At 42.7% G+C, this 13,051-nt stretch overlaps 1 protein-coding gene across 9 annotated transcripts in view; it reads left to right on the top strand.

Moving 5' to 3' along the window:
- The window catches only part of tex14 (testis expressed 14, intercellular bridge forming factor), a 52,641-nt gene extending 41,581 nt beyond the window's left edge, over nt 1-11,060 (top strand). For 7 of the 9 annotated variants that reach the window (XM_071461467.1, XM_071461465.1, XM_071461469.1 and 4 more), the window contains 7 exons: nt 2,659-2,792; nt 4,052-4,185; nt 4,337-4,721; nt 5,604-5,705; nt 5,792-5,897; nt 6,198-6,287; nt 10,882-11,060. In XM_071461467.1, the coding sequence (XP_071317568.1) occupies nt 2,659-2,792; nt 4,052-4,185; nt 4,337-4,721; nt 5,604-5,705; nt 5,792-5,897; nt 6,198-6,287; nt 10,882-11,038 (1,108 nt within the window). In that variant the 3' untranslated portion in view covers nt 11,039-11,060. Of the gene's footprint in view, nt 1-2,658; nt 2,793-4,051; nt 4,186-4,336; nt 4,722-5,603; nt 5,706-5,791; nt 5,898-6,197; nt 6,288-10,273 lie in introns of all 9 variants that reach the window. The other 2 variants (XR_011684939.1, XM_071461468.1) reach the window with 2 other exon arrangements.
- Nucleotides 11,061-13,051: the final 1,991 nt, after the last annotated feature.

Raw genomic sequence — 13,051 nt, forward strand, 5'->3', positions numbered from 1 at the left:
CTGGGAACGCCTCGGTATTCCCCCGGAAGATCTGGTGGAGGTGGCTGGGGAGAGGGAGGTCTGGGCATGCTGAGGCTGCTACCCCTGTGACCCCGACCCGGTTAAGCAGCAGAAAATGGATGGATGGATGGCCTTGTGTAGAACAGTTTTGACAAAGAAGCCCACAGAACTGAATCCCAGTCTAGTGCTCAATCTGGGTTACAACTGACCTCCTCCAAAGATGCTTGTCCTTGTGGCAGAGGCCCAAATGGCTAATTCCAGCCAAAACCTTAACATTAATCAAGATGTGGAAGATGGACCTTGTATGTTATACTACACTATGTTATACTATTACTAACTTATACCCTGTTTTACACAGCAAATCCTGAGTTGGTATTCAGCTTCTATACAAATCTACAGTGTGCAGAGCCCTGTGTACCCCACACATAGACATTTTCAGGTCTCTTCAGAGATGTTCAATTGTGTTCAATTGAAAGGCTCTGGCTGGGCCCCTCAAGGAACTTCACATCCAGTTGTCCCTAAGACATTCCTATGTTGTCTTGACTAGGGTCATTGCCCTGTTGGAAGATGAACCTTCGACGCAGTCTGAGATCCTGTGCATTGGACCAGATTTTCATTCAAGGATATCTCTGTACTTTGCTACGTTCAGTTTTCCATCATCCCTGACCAGTCTCCCTGTCGCTGCTGCTGAAAAACACCCCCCAGATGATGAGCTGTGCCTGGTTTCCTCCAGACATGACTAGAGCTGAGGCCAAAGAGTTGAAGCTTGGTTTCATCAGACCAGAGAATCTGGTTTCTCACAGTTTCAGTGTCCTTCAGGTGTTTTTTTTTTGTTTTGCAAACTCCAAGCATTTTTCATGTGTCTTCTACTGAGGAGAGGCTTCGTCTGGACACTCTGCAATAAAGCCTTGATCAGTGGAGAGCTGCAGTGATGGTCGTTCTTATGGAAGTTTCTCCATCTCCACACAGGATCTCTTACCAAGACCCCTATTTCTGATGTCTAAGTTAGGCCAGGTCCAGCTCTAGAAGAGTTCAGGGGCCAGATGCATAGTCTGTATAATTTTGTGACTAAAACTATGTGTACGCACAAGATTTAAGTCCATGTCATGATCCACTGCCTTTCTCTGAGGCGTTGAACAGTTTGATGGCAGTGGGAGCAAAGGCTTTCCTGAATCTCACAGTCCTGCAGTGCAGAGAGATGAGATGTTTGCTGCCGCTTTAGTTGCTTCTCCGGTCTGCAGTGATGTTGTGCAGAGAATGGTTGGTATTGTCCAAGATGGTGTGCATCTTACATTGCATGTGTCTCTCCACAACAGTCCTGAGTGAGTCCAGACTCCTGCCAGTCACAGTCCCAGCCTTTTTAACCAGCTTGTCCAGTCTCCTTGTGTCATTGTCTGACATGCTGCTGCCCCAGCAGACCACAGCAGAGAAGAGAACACTCTCCACCACTGACAAACACTGAAAACATGTGCAGCATTTCACTACAGACGTGAAAGGACCTGAGCTTCATGAGGACAAAGAGCTGGCTCTGCCCCTTCTTGTAGATGGCATCTTTTTTCAGGGACAGGTCCAGTTTACTGTGCAGGTGGACACCTAGGTATTTAGTAGCACCTCAGTACCACCTCAGTACCACCTCAATGTCCGTCCCTCTAACTATGTTTGGCTGAAGGGTGGGCCTAGACCTGAGAAAGTCAGTGGTCTTGGAGGTGTTCAGAAGGAGGCAGTTCTTGTCGCTCCATTCACTGAAGGCCATGGTCAGATCCCTGTACTCAAAATTTGCATGTAGGGATGGCATCATCCACTCCAATATGTTCCTCGTAAGCAAACCGTAGGGGGTCTAGTGCGTGTTCAACCTGTGTCCTCAAAAGGTAGAGAAGCAGCCACTCCAGGGTCTTCATGGTGTGTGATGTGAGGGCCAACAGTTTGTAGTCATTTATCTTGGCTGGGCGTCCAACTTGAGGTAAAAGAACAAGACATGAGAGAACCCTCCCGTGTTTTTGTTGTGTAAACAGCAAAACTTATAATATTAATAATGAATGAGGCTCCATGAAGATGACTTGGCCTTCTTTGTTTTATGTTAAATTCTGTGTCTCCTTTTTATTTTGCATTTCACTTCACTGTGTAACTTGGCGGCTCTAAAAAAACACGTGTATGTGTGGTCAATGCATGAGGTGCACACAATCTCACCGCACATTCTGCGCTAAACACCAATTCATATGTGGGAAATTGCGTACGCATGGTTTTTATGTGTACACATCTGGCCTCTAGTTGTTCCAGATTTCTTCATGTCAGAGTGATGGAGGCCACTGAGCTCCTGAAACTTCAATGTACCTCGACACAATCCTGTGTCTGAGCTCTGCAGTTCCTTCCTTCTCATGGTTTCTGATCTGATCTGCATTGTCAGATTTGAGACCTTATATAGACAATCAATGTCTTTCCACGTCATGTCCAATCTGTCAAGCTGGATTTACCCATATAACTAACTCGGAATTTTAAATATTTATTTATTATTAATTTAAGATCCCATTTCCCAGAGTATTTGCATATTATAACTATAGCAACTATATTTTTTCTATATATAGAAACTGAAGATAATCTTTCTGTGTGTGTGTGTGTGTGTGTGTGTGTGTGTGTGTGTGTGTGTGTGTGTGTGTGTAGGGCTCGGTCAGAAATGGCTCTGTTGGCTGAACTCTCCAGCATCACACACTCTCCAGTTGTGCCTCAGGAGACACTCTACAGTATCTATGTCAACAGACATGGCCCACGCTGTAATAGCACCCCACGCAGCCCAGGTAAAAGCATGTACACAATAAACACCTTGGAAACCTGTACTTCAAGCATTGATGAAAAATATGTAACTGCTTTTCATATAATTTGACCTGGTTTTCTTCACTGTAAATATTTAGGCTGTTCCACCAAGCTCAACTACGAATAATGACAGGTGGATCAAATCTCTATAAAATTTAAATCAGTTTAAGGAGTGCAAGGCTCGCAGCCTGGTTGTCACATGCTGGCAGACACTGTAGGATCAGTATCGGGGACTTAGAGAAGGCCACGGTGTGTAGAACCACTGGGTGTTGTGGAGACCCAGCAGCCTGCAATCAGCACTACATAGTGTTTGTAGAAGAAACAAGGTCCTTCGGTGGTGAAGGAACAGGCACTTTAAGCTTGACCAGAATGACTGCCCCTGTTCACAAAAAAGTAGAAGATGATATCTTCCTCAAGCTTGGGTCCTCTACCAGAGGCCTGGGAGTTTGAGGTATCTGAGCTGTTCCTGGGACTTCACTCTTCTGTACAGAGACCTGCTGGAGCCATTCTCCCAGTTTGGGGGTCACAGCCCCCAGTGCTCCGATTACCACTGGCACCACTGTTGCCTCCTCTTTCAGCACTTGGTATTTTTCGAGCTTCTCATGTTCCTTCTTTTTGATGTTGTTTTGGATTGCTACATCTATCACCACTACCTTCTTCTGTTGTTTGTTGACCAACCTGATGTCTGGTTGGTTGGCCATCACCAGTTTGTTAGTCTGGATCTGGAAGTCCCACAGGATCTTAGCTTGGTCATTCTCAACCACCTTAGGAGGTGTCTTCCATTCTGACCTTGGGACTTCCAGCCTATACTCAGTGCAGATGTTCCTGTACACAATACCAGCTACATGGTTATGGCACTACACCCTGCTGTTATATGCTGAACTGTCTTTGCACAGCCTGCACCTCAGCTCAGTGGTTAACACCACAGACTTTGGTAAATGGGTATGAATCCCAGTCAGGGTGGGGCAATATCCAGTATGGACCCTTAGGCAAGGTCCTTAATGCTATGTCTGCTACCTACCTCAGGCATGAGTGAAACCACAAACACAAGAGTTGTGCCAGCTCGGACATTGCCCAGGTCAACAAGGCCAGGTCAGATGTTGGGAAACCAGGGCAACAAGACATTCACGGATTAGAGCAGAGAGAATACACACACTATAGAACAACCATAATTTGAATTCAAGTACAGGAGAACATAGGTGACATTAGGCTGTTACCAGGTGCTTGTGTTGTGTTTTGACAGATGTACACTGGTGTGTGATGACGGATGTTATTGAGGGCAATCTCCCAGACTCCCCTGCCTGCAGCCACCTCAATTCTGTGTTTGTCCAGACTGAGAGTTTCACCACACCAAGAGAAACGCCCATACACGTACAGGTGTGGGTTTCTGGGTCGACGCAGACCATTCTAATAGGAGAAGCATTAACCTGCCTCCTTTTAATTGACTCATGTCCTAATCTGTATATGTCCTTCACATTGGCTGGCTGGCTACTGACTCATGTGTGCTGTTATGTCCAACATTTGTCAGCCTCCACCTTTCGAGATTGACTCTGCCAGAAGTCTCCAGGGCTTCATCACAGCCAGCCAAGAGGAAGAACTGGTAACAGATAGTTTATCTCCCAGTTCCAGCAGCCCTGTGGACAGAGAGTACGAAGTACAACTGGAAGAGGAAGGGGAGGGGGCAAGAGTGGCTGAGCATGAACAGAGTGAAGAAAGGCAGGAGGAAACAGAGGGAACCAGTCAAAGTGTGGAGGAAGGAGAAGAGGAAGAAAAGGAAGGCAAGGCAGAGGAGGAGTCTGAGGAAAGAGGATTACACATGGTCAAACAGAGCACTGAAGGAGGAGAAGAGGAGGACATGAGAGGGACGCATGTTGAAAAAGGCAGTGAGGAAGAGAAGCATGATCCACAGAGAGGTGAGAACCAACAGGCCTGAGCAGTGTTAACATATGAAATAAAGCATCCACTGCATTACAGCATCTTTTTCCATTGTTTTGTCTCCTGTTCCTGTCAGTAATGATAACACTGTACTCACCAAGTTCACAGCTGAGGTGTGTGAACACAGGACGTCACTGAGAAGAAGTTGGATGATGAGATGAAGACCTGAAATCTGTGCTGGGTCTTACAACCTGCAGTAAACCCTGTGATCAGCAGCTCTTCGCTGTACAGCTCACTGCTCAATTCCTTTCTCCACTGCAACATTTCAAATTGATTCAGTAACAAAAAAAATACAGAAAGTGATGACTGGCAAATGATCACTGTCACTGTATGTGACTAACACATGAACTATCCCGTGGCTCCTCCTCAATAAAAGCCTCTTAAGGTTAAGCAGTGGCAGTGGGTTGTACTTGCAGTACCTTCATCCATAAAGTTACACATAATAATGATGGATTACATACTGTTGTGTGGGAGAGACAGACTCCAACATTAACAATGACACTACTGCATAGTGAAGTAATTACTGAATGTTAAAATACTGATTGACTCCTGGTGAAAAAGTGCTGACCAAACAAGACTGGATTTGATTTAATGAAAGTGATAGAAACTTTAATAAACAAATATGAACTGTATCATTTCACGTAATTTAAGAGACCAAATAACAGCAAATACATCATTACTAATGAATCTCAAATATATATATAAATTACACTAGATGTCAAACAATCAGTTACAGTCGCTCCCTCCACTGAGAACACTGCACTGCTGAAATCAAAGGAACTCAAATAGATCTGTGAACAGAGTGCAGGAGAATTCCATTGTGGTTTAAGGAGCTTTATGCATTTTACTTCATTTTACAGATGTGGAGGAAGAGGAGGATGAAGAAGATGACAAGAGGAAGAACGTAACTGGATTAATATGCAGTGGTGAAGAAACAGGAGACAACAGCTTTATTACCTTCAGTAAGCAGACAGACATGACAGTATAAGAATTTCTCTGCTGTAGTTCAGTGGTAGTAGTACTGTGGTGTGTTGATCTTACCACTCAGCTGAGCTGCATGCAGACACAGTCACTGTAGATCCAGAGAAGAAGAAAGTGCCTGGGGTGTGTCCAGGGTCACAACAGAGTCCCAGTTTACTGGAGGACACCAACAGGTGGGTGACAGCAGTTTCAGTCCTGTATTAATATTAATAATTAGTCATTAGCATCACATTTGAAGTTTTGTTACATCCGTGTTGCACATTTGATCTAAGTGTTTACATTAGTCTGTGCTTGCAGACAGAATCAGTGGAAACATAAATTGTTCATGAATGAACCTCTCAGCTGATTGGTCCTTTTTAGTCTCACTCCACTTGAGCACATAAACATAAAAGTCCAGGATTACTCAGACCTTCCAGCGCCTGTAGTTGAGTCATGGTAATGTCACTACTGTGTGTGTGTGTTCTCTTTTTCAGAGCCCACTCAACACTGGATGATGTGCTGGAGGGCTTTATAGTAGACGGCACCAGAAAGAGCCCAGTAGCAAGCAGAGAAGCCACCACAGTGTGAGTGTCAGGAGCACAGCAGTGCAGAGTCGAAGGCTGGGGAAGGTTTCAGTACAACTAAGAGTAATATTTCAATTTCATTACCCACTTTTCTTCTGTTTGACTTTTCTGGACAATTAACAGAGCTGCCTTTCCCCCACAAAACAATTAATCACTCTACAACCTTCCTACATGCTATTGGTGGCACTAAGGTCTCTTCTCTCACTGCCTATTCTAACAGAATAGATGATTTTAAATCCATACAACATACGAGGGCTCAGTGAAGGCTTTGAAGAGTATGAAATGACTTGAGCAAGGACAGATCAATACAGATCGTAGAGGAATGTTTGAGGTTGACAACAGGAGGTTAGAAAGGTGCATCTTGGAGACGTACAGGCCAGTGAGGACAGGAGATAGGAAGAATCACCCAGGGTGTAGACACACTGGGTGGAGTAAAGCCAGAAATGGAACTTCACAGCTGGACCACCCAGGATGAGGGGGTGATGAGGAAGATGTGGGTTGTGCAGTCGTAGGTCTGAAAAGCAGAATGACAGAAAGGTGATATTTAAAGAACAGACTGATTGGCTCAGGGAAACGCAGGCAGAATGATCATTGGCCTGATACGATGACAGCATGGGAAAGAGGAAGTGTGATGGAGAAGATGAAAATGTGGACAACAGCTGGATTTCCCAGAAGAAGAAGTAAGAGTGAAATGAGCTTCTGTATTGAACCTTGCCATGCGACCTTCACATTGTGGACTTCAGACTGCACCACTGTTGAGGTACTATACAGGAGTATTTTCTGGATGAACAACATTCGTCCCTCTAGAGGCATGTGGTGGAACAGCATGCTGGGTTTTCCTTGCTTTTGTCATCCAACTGATTTAACCAGAGGACTAACACTGCAGTCCATGAAGTATTTTAAATTTATTCAAAATATTTTTAAACCTGGTGGCAGTAGTAGAAAGGACTTCATTATATTTGCTGAGAAACTTAACACTTACCTTACTCAACTGTTTTGAGATTATTGAACTTTACCTGAGTTTTTTCATTTTTTGTTGCTTCATTCTTTTATTCTACAGCAGCTTCAGTTACCTCATAAATTAACAGTTTGTACAAAACATATAATGAGCTTATAAGATACAGTGCATTTATATACACACGTGGACAAAATTGTTGGTACCCTTCCGTAAAGAAAAGAAAAACCCATAATGGTCACTGAAATAACTTGAAACTGACAAAAGGAATAATACATAAAAATTTACTGAAAATTAACTAATGAAAATCAGACATTGCTTTTGAATTGTGGTTTAACAGAATCATTTAAAAATACAAACTAATGAAACTGGCCTGGACAAAAATGATGGTACCCTTAACTTAATATTTTGTTGCACAACCTTTTGAGGCAATCACTGCAATCAAACGATTCCTGTAACTCTCAATGAGACTTCTGCACCTGTCGACAGGTATTTAGGCCCACTTCTCATGAGCAAACTGCTCCAGCTGTCCCCGGTTTGAAGGGTGCCTTCTCCAGACTGCATGTTTCAGCTCCTTCCACAGATGTTCAATAGGATTTAGATCAGGGCTCATAGAAGGCCACTTCAGAATAGTCCAATGTTTTGTTCTTAGCCATTCTTGGGTGTTTTTTTTAGCTGTGTGTTTTGGGTCATTATCCTGTTGGAGGACCCATGACCTGCGACTGAGACCAAGTTTTCTGACACTGGGCAGCATGTTTTGCTCCAGAATGCCTTGATAGTCTTGAGATTTCATTGTACCCTGCACAGATTCAAGACACCCTGTGCCAGAAGCAGCAAAGCAGCCCCAGAACATAACCGAGCCTCCTCCATGTTTCACAGTAGGTACAGTGTTCTTTTCTTTGTATGCTTCATTTTTGCGTCTGTGAACATAGAGATGAGTGACCTGCCAAAAAGCTCAATTTTTTTTCATCTGTCCAAAGGACATTCTACCAGAGGCTTTGTGGCTTGTCAATATGCATTTTGGCAAATTCCAATCTCCGTAGCTTTCTGTGGTCCATGTTCAGTGTGGTACACACCATGATACCAAACAGCACAGTGACTACTTTTCACTCTTTAAATAGGCAGACTGACTGATTACAAGTTTGAAGACACCTGTGATGCTAATTACAGGACACACCTTAGTTTAGCCTGTCCCTATGGTCAAATTATTTTCAGTCTTTTCTAGGGGTACCATCATTTTTGTCCAGGCCAGTTTCATTAGTTTGCTTCTGAATTGTGGTTCAACAGAATCATTTTTAAAAAACAATGTCTGATTTTCATTAGTTAATTTTCAGTAATTTTTTATGTATTATTCCTTTTGTCAGTTTCTTTTTTTTTTTTTTTAGATATTTTTTGGGCATTTTTTGCCTTTATTGACATGACAGTAGAGAGTGACAGGACAGGGGCAGAGAGAGAGGGGGAATGACATGCAGGAAAGAGTCGGGCCAGTTGGGGGTCAAACCAGCGCTCGCCTGCTGAGAGCATCCGCTCATGTGGTATGCGCCCTAACCACTCCGCCATCGGGCCGCCCTTCCTTTTGTCAGTTTCAAGTTATTTCAGTGACCATTGTGGGTTTTTCTTTCTTTAACGGAAGGGTACCAACAATTTTGTCCACGTGTGTAGTTTAAACTGCATTGTAAAAAGTAGTTCAAATTAACTCCCACAGTAAAATGCCACTAATGCATTAATGTATTAATGATGTAAACCAATATAATATAAACCACAGGAGACATTTTTCAGCAGGTTGAGTGCTTTTACTTTAAGGACATTGTAGTGATAATAGTGACAAGCACTTTAATGTCCTTTGGTCATATATTTAAAGGGAGCAGCCGACTAAAAGGACCGATACCTCAGCCCAGTGAGGGTGACAGTCCTGAGATGAAGATAGACTGTTTTTGAATTTGACCGGCGACTGCCACTTCGTACTCATGAGTAATAAGGTTGAAAACGTGGGTGTTTGCTGAGTAGAGATGAGATCCGCTGTATCCACAATGTTAGCACCAGGTATGCGATGGGTCACCGCCATTTTTGATCTTGTACGTCTGATGATGGAGTCCCCGACAGGCAGCAATATAGGAGTGGAGAATGGCGGGGGCTGAAGCTCCTCCTGGCGTAAAGAGTGGTGTGGAGTGGTGAGCCGGAGTGCAGGAGTAGCATCCAGTTATGGCTGGTGGAAGATCAGACACAACTGCAGGATCTGTGTGATAGCTGAGGAGATGGAGGATGGAGCCGGGATTCTGCAGCCAGAGGAGGGAAGTCCTGCAGCTTCAAGGATGTCATACTTGTTCTCCAGCTGGATGTTAAAGTGAGGAGGTACACAAGAGGAGGACCAGGCTTATCCCCAAGCTGTGTCCAGAAGGTAAGGATGGTGGCCAGAGGAGGAGCAACAGCACCAGGACAGTGAGGGAGACAGGCTGTGGAGGAGGGGCAGCAGGACAGGGAGGCACCAGGCACTCAAGCACAATCTGTGTCAGCCTTTGCTGGACCAGAAATGATGATTCCGTGAACTACTCGTCTTTGTGGATCTGGTAATGTGGAGGTACTCTTCTTACACCAAAATTAGCAGGAATGAGTGGGTTTTTTAAACGTGGGTAAACCCACTACAAAAGGTGACTGACTCCTTTTACACTACAAGCTGAGTTTGCTGGACAGGACACACACAATGTCACCACATGGTGCTCCTGTCACAATCTGTCACAGTCTGTGATTGTGTGTTTTTAAACTTATTTCAGGGCTGCAGCTCTGTCACAGCAAAAATTAGTTTACAACAGCATTGTTTACATCAGTTACTGATTGGTACCCAGAGTCTACTGCAGAGTCATGTGACCTGGGTCTGAATGTTCATTCTACACAGGGGTTTCACTCATTCACTCACTCACTCATTCACTCACAGATATTTAGGGATGTAGCACATGTTCATGGTCCAGCCAATAAAATGACAGTGTGTCTGAATAATGTGTACTGAATAATATACTGGTCATCCCATGTGCAGGTTTCAGCTGTTTGAAGGACAGACTGGTGATGAATGATGCACACACAGTCAGCTCTTGTGTCGATTGGGCCACCACCTGAATGTCTCACCTGGTGAAGTTTCGAAGACTCCGACACACACTGTGTTTGTGAAACACCTGGTGCCAGATTCAGTATAAAACTGGAAACACACACTGTATGTAGTACAATGTACATAGACATAAAGGTACAAAAACAACACCAGCCAGGTTCCACAACAGTTGTCATTACACATGATCATTACTGATGGCTGTGTAAATTTATAACAATTATTAAATTATAATAAACATGTGTCTGTCATTAGTGGTGATATTTCAGTTAACTGATTTCTGGTGCTTCACTTCACTTTGGATATAAAGAGTTAAATGAAAAGATCATTGAGACAGGAAAATGAAATGATGTCTCCTATTTAAATAAAAATAAATAAATAGATAAATCAAAATGAATAACACCTCCCTGCACAACTAGTTAATCTTGCTTATTTGAAGCCAGGAATGTTTGACTCACACTTAGATATTTCATGTGCTTTATTTCAAAGCTCAGCGTCTTTGGTTGAACTGTCTTCTCTGCTCTTTGTTTTTGTAAATACAGGACTGTGTTGGAGCAGCAGCTGACTCTTCATCAGCCAAACCAAAATGTTCCCTTGTGCCAAAATGCAGCTTCATGTGTTAGTGTTATGTTTCTAGGATGTTTCGTTTCAAGTTTGCTGTTTTTAAGCAAGGTTTGTTATTGTGGAAGATTTGACTGAAACAGCTGCTGCAGCTGTGAATAAACTGTCTGTGAAGGTGTTTCATTACATTATCCTGTTTGAGGATATCAAATAAAAACTGCAGTTTTCTATTCTACATTCAATACTGATCAACAGTTTTTATTTGTCGACAGCATTTTGAGTCCATCGCTCTGCATAGCCTCTTTCTGTGAACCTCTGAGTCAGATTGTAATGAGAACAGCAAATTCACTGTATACACTGTGGTCTTTTATAAAAATCAGTTTTATCCATCATTAAAAATCAAAAGATCCAGGAACAGGATAACTCAGTTTTTCTTTAAGAAAGTATGAGGAGGAAAGTATCAATATATCTCCACCAAATAAATATATTTCCAAATCTATTTCCAGCTGATTATTTATTGTTTCTTCTTCTCCTCTATAGATCATCAGAGTTTCACTGATAATTAGATATTTGGCACAACCCTTTTTTGTCAGGTGACCATATTCTTTAGATATTGTTATATTAACATTTGAAAAAGCCTTGTGAATTTACCCCTATTGTGTGCACTCTTGTATTCTCACCATTCTTGTGGTGTGTGTGTGTTTTCCCTGCTGCCTGCTGACCAGCAGGTGAGAGTGACCTGTCCTCTCATTTGGCATTAAATCATTTGTTAGCATCACAGTGTGTGGAGTGACTCTTTGTCCTGTGGCCAATGATTTTTGTCTCACTCCTGTACATTGAACCTGGACATGTGCACGTCGAGTCTCTCTTCTGTAGGTCAACAGGACAGGTCATAGGCCAGGCTGAAAGTGAGGTTTTAGAGCGCCCTCTGTTGGATCACAAGACAAACTACTTCAAATGGTCTGTTGTCTGTCTTACATTTTGAATATTAACTTTTCCCAACGTTGGACTGAACAGCCTTGTACAGGAAGATAGAATAGATAACAGAACCAGGCATTCTCACATTTATCACAACTCAAGCTATTTGACTCAGAGTTACACATCATGTCAGCTCAAGGAAAAACAGATACTGTAGGGTCAACATGTTTCTGTACTTGTGCCAACACAGGTTTTTGTTCAAATACATAAATAATCATTTCCTATCAACTTGGAGAAAAACAGTATGAGCATGTTTATATTCCTCAATAAATATCTGATCATAGAAAAAAACATTATAAATCTAACATCGCCCAAGCCTGGAATAGATAGCACAAAGCTGAAAAACTTTTTACACCCAAAGTATTTACACCAACCATGAAAGGACCAGATGACGGAGAACCTGATGAGCACCACATCTGAAAGAATGCCACCATTATGGCAGATATAGGACTAAAGAGACCAGTCCAGAGAGAACTGATGTTCTGCTGAGATGAACCTAGTCTCCAGTCACAAAACCCACAGACAGAGCAGAGGACACAGCTGGTCCACCTGTTAATCATGTAACTAGTAAACAAGCATCTTGTTGTTACTGACTGGTGGATTAATTAGTTGGTTTAATGCAGAGACAAGTGTACTTCAGGACCCTGTGACATCACTGCTGGGTTTGGTTACAGGTGCACCCATTTTTGTCATTGGAAGTGAATTTTTTTTAAGCACTGGCTGTCTGAAGAGCTGATCTGTGTTTTCATTGGCTGCTGTGAGACACTAATAATAAGCTACTCCACCTTCTTAACATGTCGTGCAGCTGTGTTTGAACCTCATGGAGACATTTACTCTTTATATGTGTTTCTACTTTGGTTCAGTGGTGTGATGACACATTTGGACTGCAGTGTATCCACCAAGATCAGGTCAAACCTGGTACATGGCTGGACCGCATATGGTCAATGTGCAATACTGAAGAAGTAGTTGTTGTATTTATTATAATTTTTTTTTATTTACTACCTATAATGAACTGTTTTATTTCAATTCTGCCAATGGTTGTGCCTTTTACTATTAGTAATTTTCAGCTATATTTTGTTTTGCTTTGGTATTTGTTGTGCTCTTTCATTTTTCTGTTCTGTTGTAACTGTTGTAGCGCTACTATAAACAACTGACTCCATCACATTGTATTAT

Source organism: Trachinotus anak, unplaced genomic scaffold (genome assembly GCF_046630095.1).
Source record: "Trachinotus anak isolate AG129_WGS33_773 ecotype Australia unplaced genomic scaffold, CSIRO_AGI_Tana_v1 ptg000024l, whole genome shotgun sequence".
In the NCBI taxonomy this organism is placed as follows: domain Eukaryota; kingdom Metazoa; phylum Chordata; class Actinopteri; order Carangiformes; family Carangidae; genus Trachinotus; species Trachinotus anak.